This window comes from Staurois parvus, unplaced genomic scaffold, assembly GCF_062004578.1.
Source record: "Staurois parvus isolate SC_StPar_1 unplaced genomic scaffold, SC_StPar_1.0 ptg000663l, whole genome shotgun sequence".
In the NCBI taxonomy this organism is placed as follows: domain Eukaryota; kingdom Metazoa; phylum Chordata; class Amphibia; order Anura; family Ranidae; genus Staurois; species Staurois parvus.
This window is the reverse complement of record NW_028318459.1, coordinates 950,550-969,757: the sequence shown is the minus strand read 5'-3', so window position 1 is coordinate 969,757 and position 19,208 is coordinate 950,550. Positions and strand designations below refer to the sequence as shown.

At 40.6% G+C, this 19,208-nt stretch overlaps 1 protein-coding gene across 2 annotated transcripts in view; it reads right to left on the bottom strand.

Moving 5' to 3' along the window:
• The window catches only part of GNB1 (G protein subunit beta 1), a 119,373-nt gene that overhangs the window by 37,590 nt on the left and 62,575 nt on the right, over positions 1 to 19,208 (bottom strand). For both annotated transcript variants that reach the window (XM_089651865.1, XM_089651864.1), the window contains exons 2-5: positions 17,167 to 17,267; positions 2,544 to 2,582; positions 2,340 to 2,446; positions 761 to 824 (exon numbers count right to left, since the gene is read on the bottom strand). In XM_089651865.1, the coding sequence (XP_089507991.1) occupies positions 761 to 824; positions 2,340 to 2,446; positions 2,544 to 2,582; positions 17,167 to 17,223 (267 nt within the window). In that variant the 5' untranslated portion in view covers positions 17,224 to 17,267. The remainder of the gene's footprint in view (positions 1 to 760; positions 825 to 2,339; positions 2,447 to 2,543; positions 2,583 to 17,166; positions 17,268 to 19,208) is intronic.

The window sequence follows — 19,208 nt, the reverse complement described above, 5'->3', positions numbered from 1 at the left end:
TGACAGCCGGGTGCCAAGTGCGCATGCGCAAGAAGCGGTGCTTTTTGTGAATGGTAAGGCGGTACCTGGGACACATGACAGATCCCAGAAGCCGCCGGACCAATCACAAAGTGCAAGTGCTTCTCGCTCATGCGCACTGGGCACCCGGCTGTCATGCCGAGCGCCATTACAGAAGCCGGGAAGACAGCGCGCGGCTGGATCAAGGAACAGGTAAGATCAAACAAAAACTCTGCGGAAGAGCGGGTACCTGTCAAATTCAGGTACCTGCTCCCCACCTCCCCAAAGGTCAGCAGTCATCTGTACTGTCCGCAGTCTCTGGTCATCCCTGTGCTGTCCGCAGTCTCTGGTCATCCCTGTGTTTTGTAAGGGGAAGAAAGTGTTATGGTGAATAATATGGTTTTAATTATGTGTTTTTGTGTGAGTGTTTGTCTGTTTTGGCAGGTCACTGCGTGGTGTGGCTCTCTGACTTTCACAGTTTAAAATTTTGTCTCTTTGTGTCTAACTTGTTCGCCACCCCTGATCTATACTGTTCCAACAAATTTGACTTCAATATTGTACAGGACACATTTGATGCTTTGGAGGCACAGAGAACAATATTTGCATTCTCAAATGGAACACTTGAGTAACTAAAAATGGAAGCATCATTTACTTCAAACTGTGCTAAACAGTTAACCAGGAGATCAAAAGTCACAGTTATCACAATGTCTATATTGTAAATCAGAGCTTGGTTACACTGCACCATTCACTTTGTGTCACGCACCTTGTTTGTGGTATAGCTGTCCCAGATGATAAGCTTGCCATCCTGGGAGGCACTAACTAGCAGCCTGTAGAGAAAAAGTCAGAAAAACATCAGTTGAGCACCACACAAAATAAATTAAAAATACGCTAGACCCTGTTTTTCATAGTACCACAAATCTAACACATAGGCGTGCTTTCTGCCATCATTCTGGTGACAAAATGAAGTGTTATACAAAGCAAAAAGGACCTTCTAGAGGAGAGTAGGCAGCTAAGCAATAAATATTGGCCTCATGTTACCAAGCTGGAAAAAGAGTTCAATGTGTTAGGCCATATGACACAAAAGGTATTTTTTTTACTTGTCTTGTCTGTTCTGCAATCTGATCACTACACCAAACGACCGATCTCTAAAATGTAGGCATTAAGTTGTCACTAAGAGAACAACTGTGCTACTTAAAGACTGTCTGTATCGAATACAAGAATTTCAATCAGCCTTCAAAAGGCTAAAAACTGGTGGAAGGCTTAAAACCCCTTTTGTGTCACACGGACATGGTTTTTACAGACTTCCACCCTATATTTTCATTTGTGGTTATTTGGAAACTAGGAAAGTATTGTGAATGAAATTTCTGAAAGCCATCACATTGCCACAAAATTGCTTGGTGTGCAGAGTATGTGCTGTTCTAGGTTTAAAGAAAAAAATGTAATGCTGCATTCCTCAAACTTTTCACATGGCTGCAATGTGCTAAACACAGTAAATAGTGAAAAGCCAACCATTTAAAATAATACAATCAAGTGTTGCCCAAACGCTGGGCTCAGATTCCAGCTAAAGTCAAGAATTATTTCAATCATGCAGGGTGTACAAATATCAAACGACGTGGCAGGAAGATAGCAAAGCTTAGAGTGAACTCTGCTGCTTGTTTTGCCTACTACCAGGAGGGCAAAGGCAACGCATGCGTATATCTAAGCGTATTCATATATTTGTTGGGTGTAAATATACATTTTCTGGAGCAAATATGCATGCAACTGTGACAAATAACTGCATTTGAAGCCCTATGTATTAGTCTTTAGTTCAGGGGTCCCAGGTCTGACACAATACCTGTCAGTGTAGGGTTTCTCAACTTTATTATGATACCCACTAAAAGCAACCAGTTCTCTTATTAGAAAAAATCCAACATGTGATACTTTCCTAACCACTATATTATATCTCAGTCCCCAATCCTTGTGTAAGCACCAACATGGAGCTTACATAGGGTTAACATCCTCCTGCTTAAATGACAGTGCTCAGGTCTGGCATCTGCCTGGGAGTAGGTCGCCTGCATCCCCAAACCATGAAACAGTTGGGACTGGCTGAAGTAGCAGACGAGAAGGATGAACAGAGGAAGCGCATCAGGTAAGTCTTTAACCTAAGCAGGTAAAATGGAACTTTTAGTATCACCAAGTACCTCATGATTAATATATTATCTTTTCCTGACCTGTTCGCATGCCTGTGTAGCAATTCCTGTGTATGGAATCTCAGAACTTTTTGAAAACATAGTTGAGTAATAGCTTCAAGTAACAATGGCTGCTACCACATGCAGGTACAGACATTTTATAGCTACATTCACCTGGAATCTGTGCCCCAGTGCATAGCATAGATTTTAGCAAGGTGTCCCCTCAGGGTACGTCTAGTGCGCATCTGAATTCGACCTACTGGATCAATATTGGCTGTGATCTAGAAGAAAAAAAAAGCAAAACCAATTAATACAACTAAACTAATGCTTAAGGCTTCCTATGAAATAAGAGTAATGAAAGTATGGTGAAATGTTTACCTGAGCCAGAGTGGCATCTGCACATGCTTTCCTGGCATCCTGTAAAATAAGGACATACAATTAGTGATGTATACATTTAAACTCAAGACAAGAAATTAGACTTGTTACAGAAGATCTGGTTTCATGGTGGGGAAAAAAAAAAAAACCCACCAGCATCCAACTGTGCAAGATATCGCCAAGATGCAAGTATTTTTAAAGGAGTGAAGACCTATTTTGCGATTTAAGCAAGACCCATATGTCCGGTCAACTGCCATAAAGAACCTGTGTCAAAGTTTATGTTCAAAACAGAAATGCTTCTCTCCCCTAGTAAAAGCAGCGTGAAGCTGATTTTATTTTTCTAAAACAAGCAAGCTACACTAGCTTGCTCTGTGCTATGGTACTGCACAGAGCAGCCCTGAGAACCTACTCTTCAGGGGTCCTCCACCAATATTCTAGGCTACTTCTCTTCTCCGCCAAAGAAAGCCACTTCCTATGGGGGTGCACCTGCGGGCTCGATATCATGTCAGACGGTGTACGTCTATAGACACAAAGAGTGGCTCAGCCCTTACCTCTCACTCCCTGCCCCCCCTTCCCCCCCCCCTTCTCCAGGCTACCTTCTCACAGGATTTAATAGTAGCAGGAGCCAATGGCTCCCGCTGCTCCGAGTCCTGCGAAGAGAGAGATCAGCGCCGCTGCAGATTGCTGGATCAAGGTAAGTACAAAGGGGGTGAGAGGGTGATATAACAAAAAGGGACATTTTTAACTTTATGTAGGGAATGCGTTAAGAAAAAAAAATGTTGTAAATTAGAACAGCTTTAAAGCAGAGTTCCACCCAAAAGTGAAACCTCCATTTATCTGCCTCCTCCCATCTCCGTTGACACATTTGGCCCATTTTGGGGGGATGGAGGGGGTACCTGGTTTTGACAGTTGAAGTTCAGCCCCCCCCCCCCCCCCCCCGGACACTTGACAGGTCCCAGAGGACTGCAGCCCATGCACAAAGCACAGCATGCTTCGCATATGCCCAGTGGGAAACCAGCTGTGAGGCCGCAAGCCTTCACTGCCCGTTTCCCTCAGTCAAGATGGCAGCATCAGCACCCAACAGCCGAATGAAGAGTCAGCTTAGGGTGGGGACACTGCTGGATCCCTGGACAGGTAAGTGACCTAATATTGAAAAGACAGCAGCTACAGTATTTGTAGCTACGGACTTTCAATTTTGTGTATGTGTTTGGGGGTTAGCTGGTGCCGGAACTCTGCTTTAATGCTACATTAGGTTTAATCAGCAATAAACATCTATGCCAATTTATAGGTAGTCTATAATATGAAGCTGACAGTTCATGATTTCTGGGCTACATAGTAGTTTTAATAAAAGCCTGCGTTTTTTCCTCCGACATACTTGCCTTCAGACATTTTCTTTGCAACATGTTGTCAAAGGTTTGACATCAGAAACTGATAAGGTACATATTAAACCCCAAAATATAACATGTTTTACACAGCACACAAGGTAGGTATGCACAGAACACAGATGCATTTTAGCGCTTTCAGCAGCAAATTCAAGGCTTAGGAACAGCTTTGTGTAGCGATACAGTGTCTCATACCAAAAGGAACAATAGAATTTCACAGAGGTGGACTTTAAAACCCACTAGCAAGCTTGAAAGTGATTGGTGACTCAGTACAGAGAAAGTTACATAGCACAGGCTTCAGGAGGAACCCGCCTACTGGCCTTTCATTGTGGTGTGCGTGCTCAGAGGAGAGAGATTACACAATGCAAGATTTTAAAAAGGCACCCCAAGAATGCTTTCTGACTTTAGTCCAGCTGCTGCTGGATAGCATTAATGGGTCACTGATTCACTTGCTGCCTGATCTGAACCAAGATAAATTTTACGTCTAATGATTACAAAATTGAGGCGTTGTTCACACATACTGCAGTGACCTGTGATTTAGCGCACTAGAAGAATGCAGGTGACCGCAACAACACAACTAAAAATTGTTTATGTATTCTGTTCCTACCACAGCGCTGGTGTCATGTGCAGTTCTCTGCATTGCGTTAAAATGCTACATGTACGGTGCTCAGCATAAAGGAGTACCCTCTTTTGAAATGTAAGATTTTAATCAATTTCAATGAACACAAGAACAATTTAAAAAATTTTTTTACAAAGCTGAGTGTTATGGAATATTTGTTTAGCTCATTCCATGAAAGCAAGGTTATTATAACTTATTACAAAATCTTCAGTTTTACTCAAATTAGTTGATTCAAAAATTATATACATCCACAAGAAAAACTACTCCATCTGGTATTTTGTATGACTTCCATGATTTGTAAGGAGAGCACCAAGTCTTCTAGGCATGGAATGAACAAGTTGGCAACATATTGCAACATCTTTTTCCATTCTGCAAGAATGACCTCTTTTGGAGCCTGAATGCTGGGTGGAGAGTGATGCTCAACTTGTCTCTTCAGAATTTTCCATAGTTGTTTGATTGGGGTCAGATCAGGAGCCATGCTTGGTCACTGAATCACCTTTACCCTGCTCTTCTTCAGAAATGCAACAGTGGCCTTAGATGTGTGTTTTGGATCATTGTCATGTTGGAAAAGTGCATGACAACCAAGGGCGTGGAGTGATGGCAGCATCTTCTCTTTCAATATAGAGCAGTACATCTGTGAATTCATGATACCATCAATGAAATGCCGAGCCCCAACACCAGCAGCACTCATGAAGCCCCATAGAAGGACACTGCCACCATCATGTTTCACTGTAGGCACCATGCATTTTTCTTTGTACACCTTTGTGACACCAGTTTTGAAGCCATCAGTTCCAAAAACATTTATCTTTATCTCCTCACTGCGGAGTACATTGTTATAGTAGTCTTTTTTGTGCATGGGCTTTTGGAATGGCTTCCTTCATGGATGACACCCATAAATGCCATTCCTTGTGTCACAGGAAACAAATCACCCCACTTTGGCTTTCTGCTCCTTTAGCTAACTGCAGTGAACTTGCATGGTGATGGTCTTTAACCCTTCTCATCAGAAGACGATTCTGTCGAGGTGTTAAAGTTTGTGGATGGCCTGGATGTCTGAGATGGTTCCAGTTGTATCTTTGTTAAATTTTTGTATCACTTTTGCTACAGTATTCTGACTGATAAGTAAAGCTTTGCTGATCTTCTTGTAGCCTTCACCTTTCTTATGTAATTACTTACTTTCTTAGGCCTTGTGACATTTTTCCTTTCATGTGTTGCCATTGCTGACAGCATAAACTGGGAAGGGGTTTTCTTTGTTAAGTAACACCCTTTTATAATCAACTGTCTGTTGGACACCTATTTAATGACTAATTAGACTCACCTGCAGTTGAATTCTTGTTTATTTTTTTTGTCCAAAATTTAGCCTTGCTCCCAAGACTCATCGGGGTGTGTTACATTTTGTCTTGAATTAATTTGTTAGGAAAAACACTTTGTGAGTGCAAACAATTCTTGTTTGCAATCAATAGCCTGTATTTGTGAGTACAGTAAAACCTAGGATTGCGAGTAACTTGGTCCGTGAATGTTTTGCAAGACTAGCAACATTTTTTCATAAATTTTAACTTGATAAACGAGGTCTTGCAATACGAGTAGTCGCCAAGCGTCACGTCACAACTGAGCCGATGGTTCTCTCTCACTGCAGGATTGTGGGCAATCATCTCCCAGTCTCCATCGGTGTGCCTCATTCAGCTCTGTACTGCAACAATAGACCCGATTAAGGAGAATAAAAAAAAAAAAAGCTAGAAAAGGAAGGCAGTAAGAAGAAAATGATGATGGCGGAGTTAAAAAGGAAATCGAAAAGCATGAACGAGATATGCGAGTGGCTGACATCGCAAGATTGTATAACATGTGTACGTCGACAATTTGCACAATATTAAAGAAATAATGGGGCTAGATGCAGCAAAAAGGAGTCACGAGAGTATCAAAGCAATGGCCACGTGTTCTGGAAGATGTAGAAAAGTTGCTTCTCCTCTGGATAAAACGAGAAGCAACTAGCAGGTGATACTGTGCCCAAAGACATTATCTGCGAGAAGGCAAAGGCCTTGTATGCCGACCTTGTAAGTAAACTGCCACGTACATCGGCAGAAAACAAAGGCGGCTTCAAGGCAAGCAGGGGATGGATTGAGAACTTTAAGAGGAGAAGTGGCATCCATAGTGTTGGGAGGCATGGAGAGGCTGCTAGTTCGGACGCTAAAGCAGCTGAGGTGTTCGCTGATAAGTTCCAAAAGCTCATGGTTTCCAAGTGTTACCTGCCGCAGCAAGTTAACTGCAATGAGATGGGGATTTTTTGGAAAGATGCCAAAGAGGACCTACATTACAGCAGAAGAGAATGCAATGCCTGGTCACAAGCCCACGAAAGACTCTCACCCTCTTCGTTTTGTGCTAATGCAAATGGGGATTTAAAAATCAAGCTACTGCTCATGTATCATTTCGAGAATCCTCGAGCCTTCAAGAAGTGCAAAGAGTCAGTTAAACGTTATGTGGAGGTCCAACAGCAAGGCTTGGGTCACTCGTATCTTGTTTGAGTGGATCAATGAAGTCTTTGAGTGGCAGATTATTTTCTAAAAAGGTATTTCTTCACTCTAGGACCAAAGTCCTGCTGGTAATGGATAATGCTCATCCTCCAGGTCGACTTACTGGAGGGAGTTAAGGTAAAGTTCCTTCCCCCTAACACCACTCCACTACTCCAGCCCATGGATCAGCAGGTAATTTCCAACTTTAAAAAGCTTTACACCAAAGCACTATTTCTGTTATGCTTCGAAACGACCGAAGGAACGAATGTTACACTCCGAGAGTTTCGGAAAAATCAGTCCACATCCTGAACTGCCTCAAGATCAATAAAGCCTGGGATGGGGTCACCAAGAGAGCCCTCAATTCTGCTTGGAAAAAACTGTGGTGTGATGGTGCTCTTGGAGACTTTGAAGACTTTCCTCAGGAACAGTTGTCGATGAAATTGTGTCTTTGGGGAAGACCGTGGACTGGAGGTGAATGAGGACGACATTCAAGAGCTGGTGGAGGAACATGGCCAGGAGCTGACCACAAACTGATGGATCTGCATCGCGAGCAACGGCAAGAGGTTATGGAGGAGAGGTAGTCTAAAAAGGCAGAGGAATTCCTCACTTCAAATGAGATTAGGGAGATGTGCAAAATGTGGGGAAACGGTGCAAAATTTTGTAGAAAAGCACCACCCAAATAAGGCTGTAGCAGTGCCAACGATAAATCTGTTAAACGACAATGCGATGTAACATTTCCGCCAAATCCTCAAAAGGAGGCAAAAGCAAGTGGCATTGGATAGGTTCCTTGTTAAAGTCACACAAAAAGAAAAAGATTCCAGTGAGCCAACAGACAGCAGTGAGCCAACAGATCCTCCTCTCATTTCCCTCACACCAGCCACACATCTTTTCAACGGTAAAGTGTTAATTTGTTTTATTTTTACTTTATACTGTACAGTATTTTGTATTACTGTAATATTTTTTTTAAATGTATACAGTAAATGGTTGTGGAACGAATCACCTGAGTTTCCATTATTTCTTATGGCGGAATTTGCTTTGATACACGAGTGCTTTGGATTACACACATGTTTCTGGAACGAATTATGCTCCCAAATCCAAGGTTTTACTGTATTTTGTAGAATAGTATCCCATGAAAAAATGTAGATTCTGAAAGGATAGCTTTTCTGACAAATCAGTATACTCATTTATGCTGAGCACTGTATGCATTTTAACGCAACACAATGTACATTAATGCAAGTCTATAAAAAAAAAAAAAAAAAAAAGTAGAAGAAATAGAAGATGTAGAAATAGATGAGTGATATTGTATATCCTGGTATAAGATCCAAAATTTCCCTTTACTCTCACATTGTGTGAGCAATGGATGCACTCAATAGCGCCTTTTGGCTTGTCCCAATTTCCTGATAAACCTATTCCTCCACAATACAGCTAGCGCAATCACAATGATTAACCGCTTCTGTGCCGCCCTATAGCAGAAATACTGCTACAGGGTGGCACGGCTGCACAAAATCTTGTATATATACTTGATTTAGAAGTTTTGGGAAGGGGGTGCGCACGTGCCCTACCCACGACGTCATTTGTGGCCTTGGCTGTCAATCACCAGGTCCCAGCTGGTGAATTCCCACCGGCACCCAAAGGGGGAGAGACATGTATGTAAACAATACAATACAGATTTCTCCCATCAGCTCCTGCACACTTTGTATGGATCTGCATAGCAGTGAACCAAACGCACACAGCCCACATAGTAAAACATTGCACAGCACACAGTTAACCCTTTGATCACTCCACATGTTAATCCCTTCCTGCCCAAAGCCATTAGTGCAGTATCAGTGCTTTTTATTAGCACTGATCACTGTACTGGTGTCACTGGGGATGTCAGTGACACCAAGTCAGTTCCCCCCAGTGTCAGAATGCCCGCCGCAGTCCCGCTATTAGTCACTGATTGCCGCGATTACTAGTAAAAAGAATTCCAGTATATATACTGCAATTTGTAAACGCTATGACTTTCATGTAAATCAATTAATCTACATGTACTGGGATTTTTTTTTTTTTTTAGCAAAGACATGTAAATACATTTTGGCCTAAATTTATGACGAAATTTGTTTCACTTTTTTTACTGGATATAGTTAATAGCAAAAAGTCAAAAAAATATTTTTTTTTCAAAATGCCTTTTTTGTTTATAGCGCAAAAAATAAACACTCAGGTGACCAAATACCACCGAAAGAAAGCTCTTTGTGGGGGGGAAAACAAAAGACGCAAGTTATTTGGGTGCAGGGTTGCATGACCACGCAATTGTCACAGTAACGCAGCGCCATATTGCAAAAAAAATAGCCTGATCAGGAAGGGGGGTAAATCCTCTGGAGGGCAAGTGGTTAAGGCTGTTACTCTAGACAACCCATTTGCAATGCTTCCTCAAAACTAAAATGTGTTCATCCCTGTCCGTTTTTCCCTCACTCTCTCAACCCACAGGCAGGAATAGGATGTGATGTCAGGAGAAAGTAACCTGAGCAATTTAATGTGCATAAAAATAAATGTCAATGGAAGGCAATGTACATCCATATCGATTATTTTTATGCATTTTAATGCACGTGCGCATGTGTGAACAGGCCCTAAACGTCTGTTAGATTTTCATAGCCAATGCCAAGTATTTATCCCCCTAACAAGAATATTTGCACACTAGTATCAGAATTAGGAAGGTAAAATGAGAAGGTTTGGCTATATACCTTGTTGAAAATCTGAAAGAAAAAAAAAAAGCTTTGTGCAAGAAAACAGGACCCAGAGAAAAACATTAATGGGCAGGGCATTGGGCATGTTTTTTGCCATGTTTATAAAATTCTAACATGTCACAGCCAGAAGAGGCCAATATTTGAGGGTAGGTAAAAAAAAAAAAAAAAAAAAGGTAGAACTAGTACAACTCGTCTCAGCATGTCAACCCTCTGCAAAAGCAGGCCTCTTAACGGATACACTAAGCTAAAGGCATCCAGGAAGTCTGGTCCGGTCTGGAGCCAAGCTTTTAATAACTGTTTAGAAGAGAGGAGAATTAATGAAGACATGGAGAACTGTTCGCTTGTAGAAATGCTGATGTGTACCAAGATAAAGCAAACAGCCAAGGATTTATTTCTGGGGAGGTATTTGACCATGTACAGAAGTAACACTGCAGTAGTAGTAGTAGTACGAAGCTTGTTTACCAACTTAGTGTTGGATGTGATGCCACCAATATTAAAAGGTATTATGTATAACTGGCAAAAAAAAAAAAAATGCTTTACTGGCTGTTGCCCATTTAATCAGATTTAAAATATACCTGTACTTGCAAAATACATAATTACAAGGAAAAGTGCTATAATTGGGGTTTCCCATTGTAATTAAGATATCATCATATTCAGCATTAGCCAAAACTGACAACTTTTGTTTGGGGTACATTCCATGATGCAATAGAAACACTCCTATCCCAATTCTCAATTATTCAAGCCACCACCTTATTTTGCAAAGGACTGAGGAAATTAGTTTTTTTTTTTTTTAGCCTGCTAGATAAATATTTTATTTCTGTTAAAATGGGAGTGATGTCATCACGGCCCAGTCTGTCAGAATGCCAGAGCTTGCGAACCTGGAAAGACGGGTGAGGATGTTATCCTCTACAGCGGTGGCAGGAGGGCTTCGTTTTAAGGCAAGTTTTCCATAATGTGTGAGTAAGCAATGAATACTAGCACAATGACATGACCTTGCAGGGACTTTTTTTGTCTGCGGTTTACTACCGCTTTAAGAAAGACTCTCAACATATGGTAAAAAAAAACCAAAAAACCTAGTGCAACCCTTAAGAGAAACAGGTCACTATTGGAAACCTTAGACAAAACCAGACCTGTAACAAAAGTCCAGCCGGTCTACACAGGAAGGCCCAAGCCATACAAGCCATGGGACTGCCGGTTGCAGATCACTTACAGCCTCTGACTGGCTATCACAGTGATCAGTCACTGAGCCCTCCCGCGTTACCTCTTCTGAATGAAGGGAAGGATATATGGTCTCTCTCTTCTTGCAGGAGAGGAAGAAGTACACAAAGTGTAAGCCAAACCATTACATAAATTAAAAAAAAGAAAAAAATAAGATCAAGGTTTTCCAGGGTTAGTGTCAGGGTCAAGATTGGGATCAAAAGTCAAGGTCAGCATATTTTGGGTAGAATTTACTGCAGTGCCTATGTGTTATTCAACAGAGTCCCACTCAAAAATCAGATTCAAGCCTGTGGGGAAGAAACGAGCCTGTTCTCACCTAAAGACTGATGGGTCACAACAGGTACTACCTCATCCAGAGAGACAATAAATCTGTGTCCTACTCCAAAGCAAGAAAGGGGCTGAAAACTGAGCCAAAAGCAGAAAAAGAAACCACTCAGAAATGGTTCCTCTTCCAATACCCTACATACATCTGACAGGGAGGTAGGGGTAAAATCCCTGACTGTTGCCAAGTGCACAATGACATACAAGTTCTAGACTCTTAGTGAAGGTAACATATGAAAAATGTTGACTGCATTTGCAGGTGGTTACCAAAAGACACTGGAGAGGACCTATCCTGTCAAATCTTGCAGGTGTTAGGCCCTTCTGAAGGGTGAGGAGTACAAGGGTCCAAAAAGCACCCTCTTCAGGAAAGGCGTTTGGGCATCCTACAATGTGGAAGCCAGGAAAGGGCACTAGGATGAATACAGAAGAAAATTCTAAGAGGAGTAACAGTTCTTAGAACACTGACGGGTCAGGTTCTTTTTTTTTTTTTTTGGCAGGGGACAAGGACTAGTTCCAGCTGACTTTGTAAGTCAAAAAGTTCCTCAGGAAAGATATTGAGGAGTACCATGTACTATGAGGGGTTGAAAACAAACCCAAGGACAGTATTGTTCTAAGGAAGAGAGTGTCTGAATGGGGTACAACTCCAGTACATGCATCCAATTTGTACAGCGGCAAGGGGTCCCAGGATGTAGGAACCCCAAGGATGTTAAAGCAATATCACACTCACACGAAAGCAGCACCTCTCCAGCCTAGATGGCAACCACGGAACCACGGTATAAAGAATGCCAGCATTTATTTAACAGCATGGGGTTGTTTCTGCTAAGATCTGATTGCTGGTGCGCTGGACCCACTTGAAGAGTTGTCAAGCAGCGGTGTCTATGGCCGCTCTGCAGACCTGTGGCAACTGCTGTGTTTCGGCAGAGAGATGATGCATTTCAGTGTAACACACCCTTTGTCAAGTCTAAATGCTATAAGGAAGTAGCACTAAAAGTCTGAATACAAGACAAAAATAATATCAAGTGAAAGTAGGTGTGCTATCCTATTAAATAGATCATAAAGTAAAGCACTATATAAACCATTAGTGAAGGTTTTAAAACATATGACTTGCAAACTAAATAACAGAAAAATGTTCAGTGAAACAAATAGATTACGTTAATATGACATAAATGCACTCCAATGCAGTGACCACTTCAGTGTTCCTACACCAAGTGCACAGGCTGCTTTTTAAGTGGGAATGACCTCTAGGTTTTAGGTGGTCTTAAGTGTTTGTAGTTGTAAATATGACAGCTCTCTGTACAGCATCTGCACCATTCCACAGGAAAGCTTACAATGATCCATAAATCCAGCCTCAGTTAAACAAGCATAGGGAAAGGAACAAACATGCCATATTGTGTAATACTGCTTGATAAAAATCAGATTTAAGAAAAGGTATCTATAATACCAGTATAGGAGACAAGCATGTAAAGCACAGTGCGCTCGAGCCGACAGGCGTGATGACACAGCTAACATGTTTCATCATCAGGTTACCCATTTGTTCCCTTCGCTATGCCTGTTTAACTTAAATGGAAGTTTACTCAGAAAAGTCCTGAGATCACTTCAGGCTTGGCCCTTTTGCAGGTATAACTTTGTAAAACATTAAAAATAAGTTCCTATACCGTTTAAAATCCAGTAATACACGGTCTCACCCTGCTCTACACATGCTCAGTTGCTTCTTTTTGGCACTAGAGGCTGATCTGCTGAAAGCTCAAAGACTTACTGCTACACAGGGACTCTGGGCTTCAGCAAAATGGCAGCCCCCAGAAAGAAAAAAAACAGGAGATGGAGGCATCACACTAATCTTGGGAGTATACAGTCGGTATAGAAAAGAATCACCCCTTTTAAAATAATCACATTTTGTTGCTTTGCAGCCTGAAATGAAGACAAACGGTTTTTGTTTCATCCAGCTGTACTTGTATGTTCAACTTATAAGACCCAAGTGAAAGATATAACACCGCGGAAAAAAACAAAAACACAAAATCAGAGTTAGAAAAAGGATCACCCCCCTTGTGTCAGTATTTGTTGAACCACCTTTTGCTTTAAATTCCATCCTTTAGTCTGTTGGGATAGGCCTCTACTGACTTTGCACAGCTAAACTTTGCATTATTTGCCCACTCTTCTTTGCAGAACTGATCAAGTTCAGTTCAATTTGATGGTGACCGTTCGTGGACTGCAGTCTTCCACAGATTTCCAATGGGGTTTAAGTCTGAGCACTTACTAGGCCATGCAAGGACATTCATCTTTTTCTCCTTCAATCACTATGTGATCATTTTTGCTGTGTGCTTTGAGTCATTGTCATGCTGGAAGTTCAACCTTTTTCCCCCATTGACAACTTTCTGGCAGAGGGCAGCAGATTTTCCTCATAAATTTGACAGTATTTTGCCCAATCCATTTTTTTCTTTCATCCTGACAACTGCTACAGTCCCTGCTGCAGAGTATCACACCCATGCCAGATTATCACATCCATGCCTTACTGTAATAATAGTGTTTTTGGGATGTTGAGCTCTTATTGGCCCTTATTTTGGCCAGACATATTTAGAGTTGAGGCCAAATAATTCAATTTTAGTCTCATGTGGCCTCAGAATCAAGATGCATTTTGGCAAAGCTCAGCCGTGACTGCATGTGGCCTTTCTTGAGTGGCTTTTTTCTTGCAAGCCACCCATACAAGCCACATTTGTTGGAGAATTTTAAATATTGTCACATGCACAGTGTCAAGTTCCTGCAACTGCTTCAGAGTTGCTATAGGCCTCTTGCTAGCCTCTCTGACCAGTTTCCTCCTGGCTTTCATCCAGTTTGAAGCAATGTCCTCATCCAGGAAGGGTCTATGTTGTACCAAATACCTTCCACGTAATAGACTTCACTGTGCTCTTGACATTGATAAAGCCTTTGAATTTTTTTGCATCAATCTCCTGACTTGTGCCTGTCCACAACTTTATTCCAGAGATCTTTAACAGTGCTTTGCCACCCATGGTTGATTGTTTGCTTCAGTTGTACTACCAGGGACTGAAATGCACCAGGAAAGCCCTTTTCATGCTGAGCTAATCAAAATGACCACAGCTGATCACAGTTGAAAGTCAAATGGCTCTGTGTGCCATTGAGAAGGCGGTTAGTTATTTTTAGGAGGGGGTGATCCTTTTTCAAACTTCGTGATTCTGTTTTTGCATCAAAAAAAAAAAATTCTAACATGTTGGTTAAAACAGCTGGATAAAACAAAATCTGTCTTCATATCAGGCAGCAAAGCAACAAAATGTTATCTGAAGGGGGGTGATTTTTTTTCTATACCCACTGCAATTAAGGAATGTATGTTCCTCGTTCAAGAAAATTATTTGTTATCAAGTTGTTTAAACAAGCATAGCGCAGGTAGCAAATAGGTAACTCCATGTCCCCTCGTGATGACACATGTTAGCTGTGACGTCATCATGCCTGTCGGCTTGAGTGCAGTGGTGCTTATGTTTGCCTCCTTTACTGATATTATAGGTACCTTTTCATAAATAAAATCTGATTTTTATCAACAGGTATTACACAATATGGCATGTTTGTTCCTTTCCGTATGCTTGTTTAACTGAGGCTGGATTTATAGATCATTCCTATGGAATGGTGCAGATGCGGTAAGGTGGGGGAGCTGTGATTTTCACAACTACAAACAATCACAACCTCCCAAAGCTTAGAGGTCATTCCAATTCGGTAAGAAGCCTGTGCACTTGGTGAAGGATCGAAGCGCATTTTTTACACATCACTTTATTATACAGGATGTATACAGTGCCAACAGTTTGTGCAGCACTTTACAACATGAAGGCAGACAGTACCATTGCAATACAATTCAATACAAGAAGAATCAGAGGGCCATGCTCGTTAGAGCTTACAATCTCAAAGAAGGGGCCATGTGATATAAAAATGTAATAGCTGTGGAGGATGAGCTGATGGAGAAAATAAAAGTTTTTTTAGCGATCACCTAAAAGTGAACAGATTAGGAGATGGCCAGACAGATTGGGGTAGGAGTTCCAAAGGAACATTAAGTGAAATGAACAATAGGACTTTTGTGATGTCATCAAGCATATTTATTTGGTGTGCAAGTCAAATGTTTTAGATAATTCAACATTGTTTATATGTAATGCTTCACTTTATAGATTTGAAGGGACGATGCACCTATTTTCCTTCCGAGTAGAATGCAAAGTACAAGACGGACCATGCTGGGATGGATGTGCTTCCATGCCCTGGTGTGGTCAGTTTGAGAGAGGAAAGCAGAACTGGCAGGATCACAAGGTATTTCACACAAGGGAAGCAATGCAAGGAGAACAGGATTATTTTTAACACAATGACAATGCCTCACAATGTTAAACCTAACAGATCATGGAATTCTACAGAGACTATATAAATGGCAACATTTAAGGTGGCTGCTTAGCCCTGTAAGGTGTCCAGTTACAAAGTTCAGACTAAGTTTGTGAACTGTAATGGGTTATTGTAGCTACAAGAACACATGAACCTGGGGTCAGTTAACATTATGCCTGCTCAATCAGGAACAGCAGCTTCTGCTAGCAATTGAAACAATGATAAATACCAAGTGATGAGAAGAGGGTATTAGGGTTAATATTTTCAATGCTGTAGAGACTATGAAATGTAGAAGACGAAGTGAGTAGGTACACAACGGTGGTTGAGGTATACCCGATGAATCCAACAGTGCTATAATACTTCCAGAATTGCATCATATATTGGTGCATTCTTTCCAGACAGACTCATCAGACAACAGCATGCAATGGTATTTTAAACACAGTAAATGCACCACGGACACAGTTAACTGGCACGCTGGAAGCCAAAATACATGCAAGAAAACAGAAGTCTAAATCCTTTTAATCTAAATGCAAAATTGCATAGAAAATCGAAGGCATACGATATTATTAGAAGAGCTTTCCTCCAGGCAGTCAATATGTGCTTCAATCCACTACAGGTATCTTCCAATCTATTTGGCCTTCAACTATTCAGTGTCAAGACTACCATAATAGCAGAAGGACTTTATGAATTTGCAAATATTATTTTCATTGATCAACCTCAAGCCACAAGAACATAGCACAACCTTAATTTCCAAAAAAGAAAGCAAACATCTGCCATCCTTCTGTTAGACCCAGCGGGATCGTCCTATAGTAAGCTTGAACACGAGTCAATTGTGTAGACTGTTAACTATAGATAGACAATTCAGTCTTGTATCTGTTGATGATCAGGTGTTTACATAAACCCAGTGGACATTTACAATTCAGTTGCAAACTGAGGGTTCTAAGGGTGCTTGCTATCTGGTATTCAAATCAAAAAAAAATAAATAAATAAACTAACTTTAAATTACTTGTAAGTAGATGCACAAGTTGTATCATTATCCTAAGAACACTTCTGGAAATACAAGGTCAGCATGCTAGAGATAAAAACGTAAGCCACCACATATTTGCAAAAAAGGCAGCTCTTCAAAACAACGTGGCAAGAGTTTACATTACAGCAGTCATGCAGTCTACTGCACAACCAAGTCACACAGACCTCATGTCTTGTAAAAACTTGAAATTTAAAACTACAGGAAAGTGTGAAGTTAAAATGGCATTTGTGGGACATTAAAAATCCAGACTTTAATTTTCTTTTTCTTCAAAATCAACAATAGCTTTAAACAGGAAAGGACATTCTGTGCCAACTATAGTTATGCATATTAGAATAGATGGGTAAAAGTAGAGTCCATTTTATACTGGTAAAGTGTGTTTAGTTTAGATGGCTCTAAGGTGACTGATAGGTTAAATGTAACCATGAAAACGCTGAAAATTTACAAGGATGAGACATTGTTTTACTTACTCTGATTTGGTTCTTGAGTTGCTCAGCCTCCTGGCGTAGCTGATCGAGTTCACTCATTTTTCTTCACTAAATTGAAGCTTCTCTACCACCAACACTCAATTCTGTAAAAAGAAAAAGAAAAAAAAAAAAACAAGTCAAACTTGGAACTGGAGTTTACAAACTTCACACAAAGGCAGCAGATAATACACTTTACATTAACCATACAAGGCCAAGGCATTGGTTAGCCAATGTATTAGGTCTTTAGCAGAAATTTTAGGTAATGGTTGACCCCACTTCAAACAAACCTCAGTGACTTAAGGATGGAACAGATCTACAAGACCGCAAGATCCAAGTTTTACAAACACTATAAACATTTTATATTAAGTAAACACCAAACAATGTTGCAGAATAAAAGCAAAAAAAAAAAAACAAAAAAAACAGTATCAGGCTCTATGAAAATTACCCACAAAACTACAAAAATTGTCAGACTTAAGTAACCACCACAGAAAGAAAATTGTTCTCGGGAGACAGCAAGTTATAGACGGAATATTCTTAAAGTTGTCCATCTACAGAGGATGTAAATGCAAGATTAAAGGGGAAGAAAATGTGTAAGATTTACTTAGAAGTCTTATTACCTCACCAATAAGATGTATAAAACCACAGGACTATACTTCAGATTCTCCTTAAAATTCAGCACTGATGGTAGTCTTGGCAAGTTCTGGTAGAAGGCGGAAATGTGTGTTCTTCAGTTACATTCCTTTCACCTGTCCTCCATACAATGTCATCTTTAAGCCCGAATAGAGCTCAGTTACTCAAATCCGGTTAACACAAAACCGGCTGAGAGTCTTAAACTGTCCGCTATCCTTCTGACCCTAATCCATTGGTTGCTTTTGTTTAACTGCACTGTCCTTGGTGAAGCGCAACAAGTTTTCCCGAGCAAAGCATCCTTGACCTGGTAGTTTTCAACTTTAGCATATTCATAAAATTAGATGTGGATGAAGGGATTTTCAGCATTTTTAGCATAGGTAAAAGGGATGTCTGAAGGTGAGTACACACCAATTCAGTGCTATATACTTATAAGCAGTACCGTTTACCTAAGATATCCAATGGCTTACAAATCTTAAATGCTTCTAGATTTGCAAGAACGCTAAAACATTTCCAGAGACAAAAGGAAATGTAGCTTGTCAAAATGGGAAATGTGTGAGAAATTGCCAGATGGCTGTATTTGATCTCAGGCTAATACACTTAGGAGCTTGTTAAAACCAGCCAGATACTTGTCCGAACAGGGTAAACAATAAATAAATCTCCTCTTCTGTGTAGGTCTGAATTATTTAAGCCTAGCCCCTTTGCTTGAGTTTACTTCAACTTACTATCCATCTTTAAAAAAAAAAAAAAAAAAAAACTATTTAGGGCAAATCAGAACAAAGCCTATACACAAATGCAGTTTCGTGCAGATGGGTCTTACCAAAAAATATACATCTCCAGACCCTTTCAATTTCAGGATGAAAAGGGGGGTTGGGGTTGGGTCAGCTTCAATACTAAAACAAGTACTGAATTTACTGCGAATGCTAGTCTTTTTAAGGCCATTTGCAGATCAATAACATGCTCACCTCTGTGCTTCTTTCCCACCGCTGTTCAGTTACCTTCAGTCATGTCAGATGCAGACCCAATTAGTAAAATGCACCTGAGAGCAAATCCCCTTAATCTTGTTGACGAAAATATTCCTCTGTTAATGCTTCGTTTGGCAGAGCAGCAGTTTACTTAAAGCGGCATTTACAAGCTGTTAACGTATGTACATTTAACAAAGTATTTTTGCTCTAGCAATATTGTTTACATAAAAAAAAAATAGGAACACTGGACAGAAATATACACAAGTCTCAGAGTAGGCAAAAAAACCAAAAAAAAAAAAACCACACACCTGCACTTTAAAAGTTGGGACGGCTAAATATAGAGAGAAAAAAAGTAACACATCTTTGAATTTGCGTTGCAACAGAAGGGTCACTGCAGCTAGATGTATTTCTAGCCAAGAACAGTAATGATTAGGGGGATTGAGGGGACACACA